Source organism: Carassius auratus, chromosome 25 (genome assembly GCF_003368295.1).
Source record: "Carassius auratus strain Wakin chromosome 25, ASM336829v1, whole genome shotgun sequence".
NCBI lineage: Eukaryota > Metazoa > Chordata > Actinopteri > Cypriniformes > Cyprinidae > Carassius > Carassius auratus.
This window is the reverse complement of record NC_039267.1, coordinates 19,161,928-19,183,376: the sequence shown is the minus strand read 5'-3', so window position 1 is coordinate 19,183,376 and position 21,449 is coordinate 19,161,928. Positions and strand designations below refer to the sequence as shown.

The 21,449-nt window shown below is 35.9% G+C and overlaps 2 protein-coding genes across 3 annotated transcripts in view; both read right to left on the bottom strand.

Moving 5' to 3' along the window:
• Nucleotides 1-2,491, bottom strand: part of LOC113043603 (ras association domain-containing protein 8-like) — a 32,579-nt gene extending 30,088 nt beyond the window's left edge. The window contains exon 1 of one of the 2 annotated variants that reach the window (XM_026203098.1): nucleotides 2,347-2,491. The gene's annotated coding sequence lies outside the window, so the exon portion shown is untranslated. The remainder of the gene's footprint in view (nucleotides 1-2,346) is intronic. The other variant, XM_026203096.1, reaches the window with a different exon arrangement.
• Nucleotides 2,492-14,882: 12,391 nt separating this feature from the next.
• On the bottom strand, nucleotides 14,883-19,175 carry LOC113043602 (uncharacterized). The gene is made up of 2 exons (XM_026203094.1): nucleotides 19,115-19,175; nucleotides 14,883-18,195 (listed from the first exon to the last, which is right to left on the bottom strand). The coding sequence occupies exon 2, from the start codon at nucleotides 18,189-18,191 to the stop codon at nucleotides 16,347-16,349; it is 1,845 nt and encodes a 614-aa protein (XP_026058879.1). The 5' UTR covers nucleotides 18,192-18,195; nucleotides 19,115-19,175; the 3' UTR covers nucleotides 14,883-16,346.
• Between the last annotated feature and the right edge of the window lie 2,274 nt (nucleotides 19,176-21,449).

The window sequence follows — 21,449 nt, the reverse complement described above, 5'->3', positions numbered from 1 at the left end:
CACACACACACACACACACACACACACACATATATATATATATATATATATATATATATATATATATATGTATATATTATCTGGAAAGTGTGATGTTGCTGCTGTTGGTGCAAGCTAGATTAAAGTGATTATTATGTTTTAAATATGGATACTTTTCTCACAAAAACACATCGATTCGCTACAGAAGGCCTTTGTTCACCCCCCGGAGCCGTGTGAGACACTTCTTTTTTATTGGATGCGCTTTTTATTAAACTTCTTTTGGACTGATGCAGAGCAAACATCAAACAGCTTGAAAGATCAAAGACAGTTTTTAATATAACTCTGGACTGGATTCACATGAAAGAAGAAAAAGTCATATACACCTACTTCAAGGTGAGTAATTTATGGGCTAATTTTCATGTTTGGGTGAACTAACCCTTTAAAAATATATATATATGCACTTCCTTTAAAATTCAATATACACACACACCTGCCTGGCACTATGTTGAAAGGTAATTTCCCCTAAATCTAATAATGGGTTGTGCCGCCCTTTACAGCAACAGCTGCAATCAAGTGTTTGTGATAACTGCCAATGAGTCTTTCACATCGCTGTGGAGGAATTTTGGCTTACTCTTCTTTGCAGAATTGTTTAAATTCAGCCACATTGGAGGGTTTTTGAGCATGAGTGGACTGTTTCAGGTCGTGCCACAGCATCTCAATCAGATGTAAGTCAGCACTTTGACTTGGTCACTCCAAAACCTTCATTTTGTGTTTCTTGAGCCGTTGGGAGGTGGACTTGCTGGTGTGTTTGGGATCATTGTCCTGTTGAATAACCTAAGTGCGCTTGAGCTTGAGCCGGACATTCTCCTTCAGGATTCTCTGATAGAGCGCAGAATTCATGGCTTCATCAATTATAGCAATTGGTCCCCAGATCATCACACTACCACCACCATCTTTGACCGCTGGTATTATTAGATTTTATGAAAAGCTGTGGCTGTGGTGTAACGGAACACACATTTTCCTAAATGTTCAACTTTTGTCTCATCAAGCCGCAGAATATTTGCCCAAAACTCTTGGGGATAATCAAAATGTTTTTTGGCAAATGTGAGACAAGCCTTTTTGTTCTTTTTGCAGTTTCTTGCCTTGGATCTCTCCCCTGGAAGCTGTTTCTGCCCAGTCTCTTTCTTATTGGTGAATCATGAACACTGATCTTAACTGAGGCGAGTGAGGCCTGCAGTTCTTCAGATGTTGTTCTGGGTTCTTTTATGACCTCCTGGATGAGTCGTCGTTGCACTCTTGGAGTATTTCAGTAGACAGGCCACTCCTGGGAAGGTTCACCTCTGTTCCAGGTTTTCTCCATTTGTGGATAATGGCTCTTGAATTTCTTTAGATCACGGCATGATGTGTTGCTCTTTACGCATGCTTCACTTTGTCAGACAGCTTCTATTTAAGTGATTTCTTGATTTAACAGGTCTGTCAGTAATCAGGCCTGGGTGTGGGTTGTAACTGGGTGTGAAATGTAACTCTTTTTTTAAAATAATGTGGTCAATCACGGTTCTTTCATGATTAGCAGGAGGGGGCAATTAATTTTTCACGTAGGGCCAGGTAGGTTTGGACAGCTTTTTCCCCTTAATAATTTAAATCAACATTTTAAAACTGCATTTTGTATTTACTTGCATTATCTTTGTGTAATGATACAATTTGTTTGATGGATCTGAATTTTTTAAGTGCAACAAATATGCAAAAAAAAAAAAAAAAAAAGAAAATAGGAAGGGGCAAAAACCTTTTCATTTCACTGTATATAAAATATATTGTAGGGGCACATCTAAATTCAATCTTTGCATCTATCTATCTATCTAGGGGGAAGGGGCGGGGACAAATTTTAGTGAGATTGTGTTGGCAGAATTTATTTCCATATTCCACTTGGTTTGATATTCTGTATCTAATGCATTGAAATTCATACATTTTGGAGGCAACAATTGAACATGAACTAAAAAAAACTGAGAAAAAACCTTGCAAAAACGCTAAACTACCATCATTTCTCATTCAAAGCTCCAATAAACACAAAAACTCTTCAGAGAAGCACATTCAACTGCTTTACAGCACATTTCTTAAATTCACCTATTCTCCCTGAAGAGCACCTGACTCACATTACAACGGCATCACAAAAATGGACTAATTACCATGAACAAGCACACCTCAAAATGAGTAAATTAATGGAACAGAACAATTAAAAATCAAGCTAGATTTTTTTTTTCAAACCGTCTTGCAAATCCAAGACATTTTTTTTACACCCCACAAGTTTGCATGAACTCCAAGACTTAAAAAAAACCAAGCCCTGTATGGCAATAAAAACAGGTTACTCACCTGAAAAGCTATCTTTAGAAAGGGCGAGACTCGCCTGAGCGAGAGAGACAGTCGAAGGCACCTGATTCTGTACGTGAGAGTCCGTGTGAAACATTAGGAGACGATCTGAAGTGGAGCCACCATTATGTTGCCCAGGAAACCGATGCTCTTTTAAAGCAGCCGACCAATGGCGAGGCACCTCGATTGTGCTGGGACTGAAGTCACATGACCAGGGTTTGAGCAGCACACAAAATGAGTGCATGGGGCTGGGGTGGGCAGGAGTTGTTGGGACTTTTGGGGGAGGAATGGACGCTTGAAAGAGTCACAAAAGAAATCAAATGGCAATCGACGCCTCCATGGTGAGGCCCCAACTTTATGCTTGTTTAAGGGCCGCTCGTTCAGCAAGCACATCCAGACACCTTTAACAATCACCGAGAATCTGTAAAAATCTCTCTATTGAGATTAAAAATGCACTTTAGGATCATAAAGATGTAAAAACATTCCTTCCAACCATTAAACTGCTCTTGTTCAATTGTGTTTATTGGAAGAAAAAGCCACATAATGTTTCTGCACACATGACTGTAATTTGACAAACTAAACAACAACAAACCTGCTTCATGGCTTATTTTCCTTAATTATGATACATTCTAAACTAGTATTTCCTTCTAAACTGTCCCTTTTAATGCAGTAATCAAAGATTGTGTTTCATGAATTTAAAGGGTAGATCCCAACATATTGCTCTCATGGTAAGTATAAAGTGAAAGCGCACTTGGGAGGAATAAGCCTCTGTGTGTGTGTGTGTGTGTTTGTGTGTGTGTGTGTGTGATGTGAAGCGATGTCTGTGAAGGAGTATGCGATATCTCCAGATGGTACATAAGCACTTTTTGTTCTCGATCCATCCAGCAGCTGGACAGTTGAGTCACTGTGAAGAGCTTTTGCAAGAGGGAGAGGTCCGATGCTATTTGATTCCCAGGACGGCCAAAAACTAGCCCACGTCATCCAGAAAGAACACGGTCAATCACGTTTGGGGACGAGGGAGTACGAGGAATTCATCATGGAAATTACAAAACACTGTTATGAATGGAATTGCAATGATACTTTATAAATTACTTACAGAGATTTGGAGAAATGTAGCATTGCATCACCGGTTCACTAATAGATCCTCTGCAGTGAATGGGTGCCGTCAGAATGAGAATCCAAACAGCTGATAAAAACTTCACAATAATACACAAGCAGTCCACAGCACTCCAGTCAATCAGTTAATGATTTGTGAAGAGAAAAGCTGTGTTTTCGTAAGAAACAAATCCATCATCAATGTGTTTTAACCAATGGCTCGATAATAAGGACTGTCCGATGGCACGGGAACAGTTGAGGAATTTGCTGCATCATTACTAAGTTTTTCATTTGCATAAGTTTCTAAGCCTTGCTAAATAAAACAATTCAAAGCAATTTTAAAGCATTCAAAGAAGTCGTGAAAGATAAATACATTCACTATTGGCACGCTATGTTCTATGTGCAAAAGTATGTCAACTCAAAAATACCAATTTTGGCGAGTAACTTTGTAGTTTTAACAATTATTAATCTATATTTAATTTAACATAGTGCAGATGCACGACTGGACGTTTTTGTTTTATTTCAACCGATTGCTTTCGGGGCACACATAACTGCATTGCAATCATTTTTCAAAATTTTATGTGAAAAATTACAAAACAATACATTTTCTTTTCATCATTTCATCATTACCTTTGCATAATGTATTTAAAGTAGTGTTACTAAGCGCTGTGCTGTTTTGTTTATAGTGGTAACCAAGGAACAGTACTGCTGCTCCATAAGCGCCACCTGCTGGCAGACACTGAATCTGCATTTTCATTCATCCTGTCTGTTTTCCTATATCATGGTTTCATTTGTATTTGTGTGCTATATATTCAGTTATGCTGTTGTTTGTAATTTGTACATGTGTTCTTATTTGCTGACAGTTCACTTGTCTTTAATAATATTTAATGTGCAGGGCTCTGTAGTTGAGAGATGTTTTGGCTTGTAAATGACGCTTGATCTGTGCATATTTCTCTCCTGATTCAGATTAGATTACTTTTAAATAAAGAAAGCAATACTATGGATTTCGGCTTCGTATTTTAGCCAGAAGCAATGTTTGAAGTTAAAACATCGTAATGATAAATTTGTTTCCTACAAACATGCAGCTTTTGGCTTCACAGGATGTTGATGGACTGGAGTGCTGTGGATTACTTGTGTATTATCGTGATGTTTTTATCAGCTGTTTGGACTCTCATTCTGACGGCACCCATTCACTGCAGAGCATCCATTGATGAGCAAGTGATGCAATGCTACATTTCTTCAAATCTGATGAAGAAACAAACTCATCTACATCTTGGATGGCCAGAGGGGGGAGTAGCTACAATTTCAGGAAACTTTCATTTTTGGATGAACTCTTCCTTTAAAGATGCACTCACATTAGCATAATTTCAGCAAAATTTTGCATCGTCTATTGTCAGTGTAGCAATGTATGAAGCAAGTCACTTGTCTGTCATGATGACTTTGCATGACCAAATGAACCCAGTGCAAAATATTTTGCCCTCACTCAAAACTCCACCAAAACTTCACCAAACAACTGAAGAAATAACCTCAAGGCTATGTTTGGAATAGCATATTAATTGTAGCATTTCTGCAGTATGTAAATTGTACACCTTATGTGAATTTCCTGTATACACCTGTTTGTAACTACAACACACAGCATGGAATGAAATATCCCACAATGCACTGCACTCAAAGTGATCTGCCATTTCCAGCATGACAACAGAAACCACAAGTATTTAGCCACTTTTTTTAATCTCTTGCTTTGGCTAAATATTTGAGACTGCTTGGCTAAACATATGAGACTGTTAGCTTACATTTGTTCAATAATTAAATTAATAAATATAAGTATGAATTAATGTCTGGCTAACAAAAAAATTCAACGTTTTTATAAACTTGTTTTCTTTTAGTCTTTTTTCTTTCGGAAACTGTTTGAGGCCTCAATGATCTGAGCTTATGTACCTCTGTGTTTGACTAAATAACGCTAAAATGATCCAAAAAGAGTTTTATAAGTCAAAACCTAAAAAACAGAAATACAAAACCCACAGTAATTAAAAGAAAACAAAATGATAACAGCTAGGCTACAAGAAAAAAAATGCTGTTTATATAAGTCTCTACTGACATCTATTGGTGTGGATGCATCATCAAGAAAAACGAAAAGTGTTCAATGAACACCATTTGTAGAAATCTGTCACCATAAGCTTAAGAGTTGAAGAGACAAAAACACTATCATCCAAGCTGGTGACAGCACAATGTAGACCAGACCAGCTTTTTCTAGAGCAAACTTAGCTCAGTGTACAAACATATGTGTCAAAAGGACTACTGTCTGTCATCTATCATCTAATCAGTCTACTTCTAATGACTGCACATCTGACCGGACACAGAGCATCCCATCACAGCTCCAGCATGAGTGATGGTCATCTGAACTCAGTTATACTGGTAACACATAAGGCATCTCTGTTCTTTTGAATCCTTTAGGAATCGTTTTAAAGATTCACATTAGTGAACAAACTTTAGTCAGCAAGTAGTGTTCATCTCTCTGCTGTAAAAACACAGACTGGGAGCAGCATGCATTCTCAAATATAAAGAGCTGGCTCAACAACAACAACAACATTAACTGTGGGGCAGCTGTGGACTAATGGTTAGAGACCTGGAGCAAGGCACTGATACCCAGTTGCTCCCCGGGCACTGGACATATAGCTGTTCCAGGTGTGTGTTCACAGTGTGTGTGTGTGTGTTTGCACTGCTGTATGTGTGCAATTGGATGGGTTAAATGCAGAGCACCAATTCTGAGTATGGGTCACCATACTTGGCAAATGTCACGACTTCCACTTTCACCAAATAATTGGCTACATTGAGGACCTAATTATTATGAACACAAAATTGTAAGTTGATTAGCCTACTCAAAAAAAAATTATAAAATAAATAAATAACCCAGTGATCTCACTGGCAGAAATTTGTCTTAAGACAACACATCTGCTTTTTAAAATTAACAGTATTACCAACCATAAAAAATATATATTTCCAAAAATATTAGCTAAGCTTAAAAATAAATATAATATTGAAGTGATTTCATGACAGAAGAAAGCAGTGGCGTGAACTTGTCAAGGCAATCATACATCGCTGCTGATTTACCTTTAGGACGCACTGAAGAAGCAAATATGTACTGAAGTTTATTTTACAGAGAGATTTTACAGTTTCAAAACTAGAGTCCTTCACAAAGATGAGAAACCAAAAATATTCCCAATCCAATATCTTTAATTCAATATTCGATGCTATAAAATTGCTAAATAAATCAAAACAGATAAAAAAATATCCTTGCTGAATAAAATTATATATATATATATATATATATATATATATATATATATATATATATAAAATGTATTTTGCAAATATTAACAACATAAATGTGTGCACAAAAAAATCCTCTGTCTAAAATGGTAAAAGACGGTAAAAGAGGCTGCAGAGATTCTGAAGAGATCAATGCTGCGGTGTTTGAATAACAGTCCTTCACCTGAGTCTGCAGACACTGAACCTGCCCTCGATCCTCCAGAGACGAGTCTGCGTCAGTGATGATCACATGACATCTGTGCACCAACACCACTGACACGCTCCTGTCAATCAAAGCTGGAGTACTTGTGAAATACAGCAGAGTCAAGCAGCAGGACTCATGATGCAGACAGCGCCTCCTAGTGGTTCAGTGTAAGTTACAACATCAGACTGCTTCTGAAAGTGTGCAGACCTGCAGTGAAGATCTATGATCTAATCTGACCCACAATGCATCACTTCAGGTGGCTGTTTGGGTCAGGGTGTCAGTGTTTCAGACCGTGGTACTGCTTTATGTTAGACGTCTGAGTGTTGATGAGTCCCAGCCGCTTGGGTCCTGAATCAGGAGAATACACTAATGTGTGTGTGTAAGTGATCAAATCAGAATAACAAAATCAGTTTCTTTACAGTCCACTAGATTGTGGTGTTGAGTTTTTTCTAAAATCCTTTAATGCATGGCAAGCTGTTGATTATCCCGCTTATTCAATGGTCATCTGCCAGCTTTGATAAATAAAAGCTGTTTATGATCTTAGCAGCGCAATATTTAACCAGAAATATTAAACCAAACAATAAATATTACTATTCAAATATCAATTTAGAAAAAATCTTAATAGTAACTTCATGTTTACTGTGCTTGTAGGGTTGCACAATTTGGCCATAATTCTGATTCTAAATCAAATTGACTATAATAATAATAATAATAATAATTGTATTAATAAAAACAATAACAATTATTGTTATATTTATTAGTAGTATAATTATTACTAAACAAAACCACTGCACAAAATAATAAATGTTATTAGTATAATACTGCTAAATTATTAGTAGTAGCAGTAGTTAGAGGTGGGGGGAAAAAATCGTTATAGCAAAATATCGCAAGATTTTCCGACTCAAACTTTGGCCTCAGATGACACACAGACCTGACAAATACACACAATACTTTCCTGCCTAGAGAACACTAGTGAGATCGATTCAAAACACTCTTACAAACCTCCTTTTGCGAAACAGGAATACTTTCAGTATATGACATAAATAGAGCAGTGCAGATACAGTAAAATTCAGTAATAAACTGTAAGAAAAGTTGACTTTATTTACACTGCTGTAAAGAGATCTTACAGTAGATGAACAAAAGAGAAAATTTCAAAGACAGAACAACAAAATATACAGTAAAACACATTGCAATATACAGTCTGTTACTGTAAATAAATCAATTCATTCATTTATTCAGCATCTTCTGCCAAATTGACACCTTCACTTTTATTTTTCCCTCCTATTGCTATTTGTCTCCCACTACAAGGTTTCATTTTCCAAAACATATAATCAGCTGTGCTCTTTTTCATATCCTCCTGAGATTCATCTGTCATCAGTTTGGATAAATGTGCGCTGTTTGCATTTTTTGATGCTTGAGTTAATAATATTGTGTGTTTAAGTTTCCTGAATGAGAACATGGTTAAAACTGTGCAAAATGAGGATGTTTTTGTGTAGAGTTTTGCAGAAAACACTGAGCAAACTGGAACGTGTGCGCAAACAGGTGAAATGTGTTAAACGTTTTGAGATACGTGTCTTTATTTCAAGAACTGTATGAATGCTTTGGAAAATTGAGCCGAATGTATCAGTTATTACGGAACCCTGTACATGGCATACAGGAAAAAAGTAGGCTAAATCATGCAAACGATTTACTATTTCGTTCCCTCAATTTATAAACTGTCCGCATGATTTACTAATTTGTTCCCTCGATATGCTAAATTGTGTGCACATTTTAGTACATTGAGGGAAAAAAAATGTAAATTGTGTGCAAGTTTTGGTACATCGAAGGAACAAAATAGTAAATTGTGTGCACGTTTTAGTAAATCGAGGGAACACATTATTAAATCGTGCTGACGTTTAAGTACATTGAGGTAACGAATTAGTAAATAGTGCGCACATTTTAGTACATCGAGGGAACGAATTAGTAAATCGTGCGCACATTTTAGTACATCGAGGGAACAAATTATTAAAACGTGCACACATTTTAGTACATTGAGGGAACGAATTAGTAAATCGTGCACACGTTTTAGTACATCGAGGGAACAAATGATTAAATCGTGCACACGTTTTAGTACATTGAGGGAACAAATTAGTAAATCGTGCACACGTTTTAGTACATCGAGGGAACAAATGAGTAAATCGTGTGCATATTTTAGTACATAGAGGGAACAAATGATTAAATCGTGCACACGTTTTAGTACATCGAGGGAACAAATTAGTAAATCGTGCACACGTTTTAGTACATCGAGGGAACAAATGAGTAAATCGTGCGCATATTTTAGTACATCGAGGGAACAAATTAGTAAATCGTGCACACGTTTTAGTACATCGAGGGAACAAATGAGTAAATCGTGTGCATATTTTAGTACATCGAGGGAACAAATGAGTAAATCGTGCACACGTTTTAGTACATCGAGGGAACAAATGAGTAAATCGTGCGCATATTTTAGTACATCGAGGGAACAAATTAGTAAATCGTGCACACGTTTTAGTACATCGAGGGAACAAATGATTAAATCGTGTGCACGTTTTAGTACATCGAGGGAACAAATTAGTAAATCGTGCACACGTTTTAGTACATCGAGGGAACAAATGAGTAAATCGTGTGCATATTTTAGTACATCGAGGGAACAAATTAGTAAATCGTGCACACGTTTTAGTACATCGAGGGAACAAATGAGTAAATCGTGCGCATATTTTAGTACATCGAGGGAACAAATTAGTAAATCGTGCACACGTTTTAGTACATCGAGGGAACAAATGATTAAATCGTGTGCACGTTTTAGTACATCGAGGGAACAAATTAGTAAATCGTGCACACGTTTTAGTACATCGAGGGAACAAATGAGTAAATCGTGCGCATATTTTAGTACATCGAGGGAACAAATTAGTAAATCGTGCACACGTTTTAGTACATCGAGGGAACAAATGAGTAAATCGTGTGCATATTTTAGTACATCGAGGGAACAAATGATTAAATCGTGCACACGTTTTAGTACATCGAGGGAACAAATGAGTAAATTGTGCGCATATTTTAGTACATCGAGGGAACAAATGATTAAATCGTGCACACGTTTTAGTACATCGAGGGAACAAATTAGTAAATCGTGCACACGTTTTAGTACATCCAGGGAACAAATGAGTAAATCGTGCGCATATTTTAGTACATCGAGGGAACAAATTAGTAAATCGTGCACACGTTTTAGTACATCGAGGGAACAAATGAGTAAATCGTGCGCATATTTTAGTACATCGAGGGAACAAATGAGTAAATCGTGCGCATATTTTAGTACATCGAGGGAACAAATGATTAAATCGTGCACACGTTTTAGTACATCTAGGGAACGAATTAGTAAATCGTGCACACGTTTTGGTACATCAAGGGAACGAATAAGTAAATCGTGCACACGTTTTAGTACATGGGGGAACGAATTAGTAAATCGTGCACACGTTTTAGTACATAGGGGGAACGAACTAGTAAATCGTGTGCATTTTTTAGTACATTGAGGGAACAAATTAGTAAATCGTTCGCATATTTTAGTACATCGAGGGAACAAATGATTAAATCGTGCACACGTTTTAGTACATCGAGGGAACGAATTAGTAAATCGTGCACACGTTTTAGTACATGGGGGAACGAATTAGTAAATCGTGCACACGTTTTAGTACATAGGGGGAATGAACTAGTAAATCGTGTGCACGTTTTAGTACATCGAGGGAACAAATGATTAAATCGTGTGCACGTTTTAGTACATCGAGGGAACAAATTAGTAAATTGTGCACACGTTTTAGTACATCAGGGGAACGAATTAGTAAATCGTGCACAAGTTTTAGTACATCGAAGGAACGAATTAGTAAGTCGTGCACACGTTTTAGTACATCGAGGGAACGAATTAGTAAATCGTGCACACGTTTTAGTACATCGGGGGAATGAATTAGTAAATCGTGTGCACGTTTTAGTACATTGAGGGAACAAATAAGTAAATTGTGTGCATGTTTTAGTACATCGAGGGAACGAATTAGTAAATCGTGCACACGTTTTAGTACATCAGGGGAACGAATCAGTAAATCGTGTGCACATTTTAGTACATCGAGGGAACAAATTAGTAAATCGTGCACACGTTTTAGTACATAGGGGGAACAAATTAGTAAATCGTGTGCACGTTTTAGTACATTGAGGGAACAAATTAGTAAATCGTGCGCACATTTTAGTACATCAGGGGAATGAATTAGTAAATCGTGCACACGTTTTAGTACATCGAGGGAACAAATTATTAAATCGTGTGCACGTTTTAGTACATCGAGAGAACAAATTAGTAAATCGTGCGCACATTTTAGTACATCAGGGGAATGAATTAGTAAATCGTGCACACGTTTTAGTACATCGAGGGAACAAATTATTAAATCGTGTGCACGTTTTAGTACATCGAGGGAATGAATTAGTAAATTGTGCACACGTTTTAGTACATCAGGGGAACGAATTAGTAAATCGTGCACACGTTTTAGTACATAGAGGGAACAAATTAGTAAGTCGTGCGGACGTTTTAGTACATCGAGGGAACGAATTAGTAAATCGTGTGCACGTTTTAGTACATCGAGGGAACGAATTATTAAATCGTGCACACATTTTAGTACAATGAGGGAACGAATTAGTAAATCGTGGGCACGTTTTATTACATCGAGGGAACGAATTAATAAGTCGTGCGCACATTTTATTACATCGGGGGCACGAATTAATAAGTCGTGCACACGTTTTATTACATCGGGGGAACGAATTAGTAAGTCGTGCACGGGTTTTAGTACATCGAGGGAACGAATTAGTAAGTCTTGCACACGTTTTATTACATCGAGAGAACGAATTAGTAAGTTGTGTGCACGTTTTAGTACATGATTTATTAATTTGTTCCCTCGATATGCTAAATCGTGCGTACGTTTTAGTACATTGAGGGAAAAAAGTTCCCATTTTATTACATCAGGGGAACGAATTAGTAAGTCGTGCGCACGTTTTAGTACATCGAGGGAACGAATTAGTAAATCGTGCGGATGTTTTAGTACATCGAGGGAAAGAATTAGTAAGTCATGCGCACGATTTATTAATTTTTTCTTGCATGACATACGGGGCTCCGTAAGTTATAGTGTGTTAGCAATCGAGGAAAAATGGTATTATACTATTTGTTAGAATAACAAAATAAATGTCTTTACTGTCCACTAGATTGTGGTGTTGAGTTTTTTTTATAAAATCCTTTAATGCACAACTTAAAGCTGTTTATGAGGTTAGCAACATATATTTAATTGAAAGGTAAAAAATTATGGTTATTTTAGTTAGTTATAACTCCTTAGCTCTAGCTTTCTGCCCACTTCAAATCAGAAACAGAGATGAAATAGTGGTAAGACCACATTTATTTGAATGAATTATCGATTGAGAGAGAAATGGTTGAATTACCTGCGTCTGTGTGTCTCTCTGTACAAACAATGAAGCTGTTTAGTTACTTTGATTTTACCTCGTTGCTGAGGAAGATAATGTAGCAATCTGGTGTCTATGTAGCTTTATTAATAAATTGAATGAATGAAAGTACAATACTCTTTAACAGCGAAGCAGTGCAAAGTATACCTGTTGTAGCACATTGTTTACGTTAAGAGTACATCTTATGTTTAATTAATATGTAACATTTATTTTAATGTAAGACTATGATTAATTTATTTTAAATTTAACCGTAATTTACTTTTAAATGCAATAAAACTGAAGTGAGATAAACAAACTGTGAAATGTTTCTTTTTAGTTAAAACAGATGTTGCCAAAGTTTTTGTCTGGGGACATAATTTGAAGTAATAAATTGCAACATATCGCAGAACATCGCAATATATTTAAAATCGCAATAATATTGTATCGTGACACAAGTATTAGGATAATATCGTATCGTGGGGCCTCTGGTGGTTCCCACACCTAATAGTACTAATTAATATTATTAGTAAATATTGATTAAAAAAATATTACTATAATAATATTATAAATGTAAAGTACAAGATTTCATGATTATGATTGAAAATCAACAGTATATATCTGAAATCTAAATCTTTCATAACAATGAAAAGGAATTTACTGACACTTGCTTGCTAAATAAAAGGATTCAATACTTTCCCAAAGGACCCTGAACTTTTAAACAAGTGTTCATCTATACCAGTTAAACATCACTTGTTGCTGTGAAAGGAAATGCTAAGCCTGGATTTGATCCACAGTAAAGGAAGTGAGTGAAAGACAGAGAGAAAGCAAATGAGGATGTCTTTCATTCACCACTTCATGAATATTCAGTTTGTTCATTCACTGAACACTGGCTCCAGATTCCTGATTCCTGACACAGTTTGACTGAAAACAAGCTCAATGAGGGGATAACATTAAAGTTTTTAAAAAGATGCTAGTATTTTTTTAAATAAAATAAAAAATAATGAAAGAAAATATGAAAAACAATTTTTTTTAAATGCCTAAGTTGAAGTATTAAAACTACTGAAACTAAAATACATATATTTATTTCTATAGGGAAATTAACTTACACTTAAATTTAAAATGAAAACTGAAAATATATTAAATGAAAAGCTAGTTAAAAATATATATATATATATGTGTGTGTGTGTTCGTTACTAAACTAGATTTTTTTTTTTACAAATTTGAAGACAATTTTTAAGCTAGCTTGCAAAAGCCTAGCCAGAAAGTTTGAAAAGGTTTAAAAGCTTTCGGTTTGAAGCTTCTCGGTTTCAAGCAGTTTGAAATTTTAAATAGTTTTCAAAATTTAAGTCAGAAATTTTTGAAGGCAATACAGTAAATCAGGAAAAACAGAGAAGGTAAAACTTGCTAACTTGCAGCTGGATTTAACTGGTTTTAGCTAAAGTTCTGTCAAACGATTAATTGCATCCAAAATAAAAGTTTTTGTTTGTGTAATATATGTGAATGTATTGTGTATATTTATTATGTATATACTGTATACAGTATTAAATTTAGAAAATATTTACATGTATATACTTATATAATTTATATTATATGTAAATATAGAAATATAACTTTTTCTTAAATATATATGTGCATGTCTGTGTATTTATACATAATAAATATATTATGCTTTTATTATAAAGAATGTAAATATAATGTAAACAAAAACTTTTATTTTGGATGTGATTAATCACGATTTATAAACCAAAAAAATTATAAAAAAATAAAACCAATTAAAACCATCTAAAAGCCATTCAATTTAATGAAAACCAGCTAAAACCAGCTAATACAGCTAATCAGTTCATTTCACACACAAAAAAAACCTAAACCCGATTGAAACCAGCTAAAACCAGTTCATTTAGTGAAAACCAGCTAAAAAAGAAATCTAAAAACAGTTCATTTAGCTAAAACCAGGTAAAACTGGTTAATTTTGCGAAAATCTGTAAAAAAAGCTAAAACCAGTTAGTTAAGTGAAAACCAGATTAAACCAGTAAAAACAGATAAATCCAGTTTATTTAGTGAAAAACAGCTAAAAATACACAGTAAAAAATATTCCGTAAAATATACGTTAAAAAAACGGCAGCTGTGGTTGCCAGAATTATATTATAAAAAATATGGTAACCGTTTTTTGGTCTAATGTTTTTATACCATAAAAAATACAGTTAGGTTTAACTGTTTTACCTTAAATTTACAGTTAAATACCATAATTTAACTGATATAATATAATATATAATATCAATATACCAACTTATTGAAGTACTGAAATCTGTTTTGTATCTTTGTAATACACTGATAACCACCAAAAGCAAGTGGTGATGAGAAAGTCACGTGATCAAACAAAGCCCATCACAAGCAGCTTTTAAATATCAAGATATATAGAAGCACTAAACACCATCATAGTGAGACTCATTAAACTGAAATATGCAATAAAAAAAATAAGAATAAACATAGTTATTTCAAAGAAAAAACTAATTCTAAATTCCAGAGAATTTTGGGAACGTAAGTTTACGGTTTTTCCTTGTAAAGTTTACAGGAAATTACTGTTAACCATTTAACAGGTTTGTACTGTAGCATTTTCACAGTTTTTTACTGTTAAAACAACAGTCATTTTTTACAGTGTAGGTTCATTTAACATAAATCAACTAGAAACGGCTAAAACCAGTTAATTTTTTGAGAAAAACAGCTAAAAAAAAGAGCTACAAGCCAACTAGAAACCAGTTAAAAAGCTAAAACCAGTTCAAGTGAAAACCATTTAAAACCAGTTAATTTAGTGAAAATGTTGCAAGCATGAATTAGATAGATAGATAGAGAGAGAGAGATAGATAGAGAGATGGATAGATAGATTTTAAACTGGAAGCTTAAATGAGTTTTTCAAGCCAACTTAATTGTTTCAGAATGTTCAGAAAACATTGAATAGCAATCTCCCCATAATGCTTGCAAAATTATAAAATTGAACTTTTTTAAAAATGTTTTCTTTAACACTAGAAAAGGCCATAAATTAAATTAAATACATAAATACTGGATGGTTTTGAATATTCAGAAAAAAATGTTTCCATATCTTAATGGGATGCTAGCTAAATGTTCTTTATGTGGTTTGGTTCTAAATGAGCATGTTTGTTAGCTGGAAATGCACTAGCACCCACCTTCATATCAATCATTTCTCTTGTCCATTTCAGTTCTCTGTCAAATGCATTATTGTGTCATTTGTGTGTAATGGATGAGGTGGGGCAGCATTACATTTAAGTGCTCAAAAACAAGTCCTTGCGATATAATGGGCTGCATGGAGACATTCTTATCTGTCTGGACCATTAGTCTGCTCGAGCACAGAGAAGCTGAGTCTCATTGCTCTAATGCTCTGTTCGTAAACCCTTCATGTTCCTCAGAGGCTCCTGGAGCAGGATGGGTGCACACAGGGTTTCCTTCTAGTGAAAGTGTCCTGTCCTAAACTGACTGGACTCAGGTCTGAGACGCTGCTGAAGGCCACATTCAGCTCCTGAGCAAAAACCCATTAACGTTTATGACTAGGGCTGCAAAAGGGCTGACAATTTCCCGTAAAATTCCATGGGAACTTCATCTTGGGAATTTTGGAAATATTCCAAGTTGGACACTTTACAGGAATTTATCTGAATTATTCAGAAAATTTGGGAAATTTATATAAACTCTATATACAAACAAACATAAGCTGAAATGCAAGCAAACTAATGCACAAATTACATTTTTGACTTTGATTTAATTGTAATTAGAACTTTAATTCATTCTTTCAATAAGAAACACAAAAGCATAAATGTTGAATGAAAAAAAAACCATATTTCCTCATGTTTGCTTTCAAACAAAAGCATTCCCCACCCTTCTCCTTCCAAAAAAAAAGTCCCATTCAAAATTGAAATGAAAGTATTTTCTCTTCTTCCTGGACCTCATCAACATCCTCCATGTCTGACTCGTCTTCATCTTCGGTGTCACTGTCCAGCCTTGTCCAGGACGGCTCTGTGTCAGGCTCAAAGAGTCGCAGGTTTGCCCGGACTGCCACCAGTTTCTCCTCCCTTGCATTCGTGAGCCTGTTGCGAACCTTTGTGTGTGCGTTCCCAAACAGGGACCACTTGCGCTCAGAGGCGGCCGATGTTGGTGGGATCTGAAGGATGATAGACGCTACAGGTGCAAGGGCCTCAAATCCACAAAGTCCTTTCCACCAGGTAGATGCAGATATGTGCCGGCACGACTGCCATATCCCATCCCACTCCCAAAGGCCTTGCTTGGTACGGTACTTTGCTAGACTGCCGAGAACTTTGCCTTCATCAAGCCCGAGGCGGTGAGACATGGCAGTAATAACAGAGTAAGCACTGCGGATCTCTTCAACTGAGAGGATGCTTTTGTCATACTTTGGGTCCAGCATGTATGCTGCTGCATGTATTGGTTTCATGCAGAACTCTAGGTGCTTCTCCAGGGACTTGACCACTGAGGTTTCCTCTGCTTGCAGCAGCAGGGAGGCAGGCAGGACAGCTTGCATTTCATCTTTGAGCTCAGCAAACAGATATTTAACATCTGACAAGAGGGCGGCATCCCCTTCTATCTTGGCAATTGCCGCTGCTATTGGTCTGAGGATTCTCAGGCTGCCAGTCACTCTTTCCCAGAACATATCATCTAACAGGATTCCCTTGATGGCACTTTCAATTGCTGCAGTCTGGGATGTAGCCATCTCTTGCAAAGACTCCTTCCCCTCTAGCAGACTGTGGTACATGATGACGACCCCAGCCCATCCCCGAGTGATGCTGGGGAGCTTCAGTCTGCCGTTCTTGTTTTGTTCTCTTTGCTTAGAGAGGTAGACTGCTGAAGCTAGCTGTTTGCCCTTCACATATTTCACGACTTGCTTCGCGGTCTTGTACAGTGTGTTCATTGTACTCAGTGCCATGATGTCCTTAAGGAGACGATTAAGAGCATGGGCGGCACATCCAATTGTTGTTATGTGAGGGTAGGTCTCCTGCACGTGTGCCCAAGCAACCTTCATGTTTGCAGCATCGTCAGTTACAAGTGCACAAACCTTCTCAGGTCCAAGATCATTGATGACTGCTTTGAGCTCATCAGCAATGTAGGATCCTGTGCGTCTGTTGTGCTTTGTGTCTGTGCTCTTATAGAGTACTGGTTGAGGGGTGGTGACCATGTAGGTGATGACTCCTTGGCCCCGGACATTCGACCACCCATCAGAGATGACGCAAATGCAGTCTGCTTTGTCAATGGTTTGCTTGACCTTTGCTTGCACTCTGTTGAACTCTCCGTCTAGCAAACGAGTAGATAAAGCATGACTGGTGGAGGGTGTGTATGCGGGGCGGAGGACATTCAGGAACCTCTTCCAATAGACATTGGATGTGAGCGTCAGAGGTGAGCCAGTTGCATACATTGCTCGGGCGAAGCATTCATCGGCATGTCTCTGGCTGCGTTCATCCATTGAGTCGAACAATCCTCCGGTTCCAGAGTGAGCGGGAGCTGACGAGAGGGTGTCTGAATCTGAGTCATTTCCACATCGGATGGATGAAGCAGATGAACTCTTGTCTGGCGTGGCTTGTTTTGAGCTCTGGGGAAACTTTGGGCACTTGGCTATATGCTGCTGCATCTTCGTGGCATTCTTAACATAGGTCTTTGCACAGTATTTGCAACTGTACACAGACTTTCCTTTCAGATTGGCTGAGGTGAAATGTATCCACACTTGAGATGGTGAGCGTGGCATTGTTCTGTAGAATAAAATTATATATAAACTATTTTAATAGAAACATTTTACAATGGTTTCAAATTCATAGAAATAGGATAGATTAATAAATATTTATCAATCAGCTATATAACTTAGTATATACAGTACGTTCGGACACATTAACTAATGTTTTTTTTTTTTTTAAAGCAAGCCTGCATTTATTTGATCAAAAATGCAGGAAAAAAACTGTAATATTATTCCAATTTAAAATCACAGCTTTATTTTATATATATATATATATATATATATATATATATATATATATATATACTTTCAAATATCATTTATTTCTGTAATGCACAACTGAATTTTGTCAGTTTTCAGTGTCACGTGATCCTTCAGATACCATTTTAATATGGTGATTTATACAGAATCGATTATTGTTTAACAATTTTTTTATTTATTGTCTTTTTTTTTTTTGTATATCCTTACTGAATAAAAGTATTAATTTCTTAAAAAACACTGAAGACACTGAAAACTGGAATATTGGCTGATGAAAATTCAGCTTTGCACCACAGAAATACATGATATTTTAAAGTATATTAAAACAGAAAACCATTATTTTAAATTGTAGTAATGTTTCACAATATTCGTTTTGGTCTGTTTTTGAGCAAATGAATCCAGGCTTGATAAGAAACTTCTTTCAAAAATGCTAAATGGTAGTGTGTCCAAACCTTTTAACAGTTACGTTCTGTACTTCTGTATGATAACAGAAAACTGGCTAGCAGAAGATAGAAAGAGCATCACAGATTGAGCTAGCTAACATATGATATCTAACCTCATAAACTAGTCTACAGTTACCACACTTGATTTACTGCCTAGCTAGATACTGTATAAACACAATTTTGTATTTGCTAGTTAAACTTTAATACTGTAGATCAAAACTCTATATCAAAACTTACTTGAATGGAGGTAGTCTTCGAGTTTAAATGCAGAACTGTGGATTCAACAGTCTTGTGATAGTCAAAGCCTGGAAAAAGGAGGGAATTCCCCTCTAAAGTGACTAAGAGGGCGGGGGATGGTCTTTTTTTATTATCTCACTTAAAGTTTTTTTCAGTTAGTGTATTTGTTTTTACAATGGTAAAATTCTGGTTCACAATAGTTTACACACTGCTCAATAAAGTTTTAACCATAAATTTGTGAAATATTTATGTAATTTACATGACTACTCACCAAGATTGACTTTTAAAAAAATAAATTGTGTGCAGGACTCAAGAAATAATCGGTTTCTACTATTAAAATACTTTCATATTAAAAAAAAAAAGTTTTTATCAGTTCAGTCTAAATTTCTGGAAACTTTCCATAGGAACTTCATCTGGGGAATTTCGGAAAAATTCCGAATTGGAAACTTACCAGGAATTTATGGGAATTAATTTAGAAATCTGGGGAAATTTATAGATAATGTCTCCCATACAAACATAAATATAAACATTTTGCTCATAAGCTGACATGAACGCAAACTAATACAAATAAAACAAAAAAAGACATTTTAAATATTTTTAGAATCAGTGATGCTTTTTTTCAGGATTTATTGATGAATTATCTGGCTCGGCTCGGCTCGGCGTTCGTCTTCAGTTCTCTCTTCACAGCAGGTCAGTCAGTGTACTGTTTGAGTAAAGTAATTACTCCGGGATATTGGTTTGTTTTAACTCAGAGGGAGTGTCAGCCACACTAAAAAAGTAAACAATTTAAGTCATTTGCGGATTAATGCGTATTGGAGACGCGAACCATTTAAAACGATTCAGTTCAATTTGGTGAACTAGTTCAAACAGATTCGGTTACATCGAATAATTCGTTCGTGAATCGGATATCACAAACTGCTTTGTTTTGAACTCTCTCACAACAGACACGGAAGAGAAGACAATGCTGAATAAAGTCGTAGTTTTTGCTAATTTTGGACCAAAATGTATTTTCGCCGTGTGCGTGTGACTGAGTGTGTAGGGTAGAAATTCAACTGAAATGCCATTATTCAATTCAATTCATTAAATCTGGTTATTTTAACCAAAATTATGCTGCAAGATATAATTATAATTATATTTGTTTGGTTTTTAAGGATGAGCCGTGTAGCTGTTCATGTTAGCACCTGCCTACTTTGGCTTTTATCTTCATGGACTACATTTATGGTGTTTTTAATGGTGTTCATGTTGTTTAAATCGTGATATCAAAAAGCCTGTTTCCACTGCAGAAACCAGGATCTAAATAATGTTCCTGGTAAAAAACGTACCCCTCAAAAAGCCCCTGCTCACGAGGCAGTACTTTTTCAAAGGTCCGGAACATTCGGGGGCGGGACTTGGGCGCTGAGCATGCTGATTGGTTGAGTTCACAGGATTGCATTTCAACCACCATTTATATTGTGTTTTCAATTGTGTTTCATGACAAGTAGTTTTCGAAATATTTCAGGTGAGAATGTAGCTGTTTGAAAATAAAATCTGCTCATGTTTCCCGATGAGAGCAGCCTAACCTCAGCTAGTCCTTCTGACATTTCCCGCTGGCTCTGATGTCTCTGTAGTGGTTAAACATGAGATATAACTCATTTGGGGTAAATCTAACAGGTAATCTTTGCTCTTTATTCTATTAATATGTTAAAATGAAAAGAGACAATGCTGTTTTTCCAGGGCTATTAATAGCCTATGTTTAGATGAAATGAAAAGAGGAAGTGGTGTTTGATATCATTAATGACATCTGTAACCTTTATTGCATCTGTCCTGAAGAAATATTAACAGTTTTGGAGAAAATTGCAATTTCAAACACTTTTAAAATAGCACACTAGCATTGTATTTCATACAGTTTAACTATGTTCTTATCTTTTGAGCATAGTTAATGTGATTTTCAGTGTAGCATCAGTAATAGATAAAATATTGGCATTATTAAGATGCTTTATGGTTTAGTGTTCTTATTATTGCGCGTTCAGTTGTTGTGGTGCGGAAACAGTCTTTGAATATATACTCCCTAAAAACTGAGCAGAAGAGCAACATCAGCACCAATGTACTCACTTAAAAGGACAAAGACTGGCCATAATATACACAAAGGTTTAAAACTAAATACATGAATAAAAAATATATGTTTGAAAAACAAATGTGTATTTACCAGTAATGATAGAACTACAGTTACAGTAATATAATTATAAATTAAAATTATCAGTAATAGTATACAAACAATAGTCATAAATTTAACAAATATTAATGGACAGCTATTGGATGTGTGGGTTTTTTTTTTTATTAATACAAAAACTTTACG

Excerpts from the sequence above, each read along its gene's own strand:
- LOC113043602 (XM_026203094.1), bottom strand. The coding sequence starts at position 18,191 with ATGCCACGCTCACCATCTCAAGTGTGGATACATTTCACCTCAGCCAAT.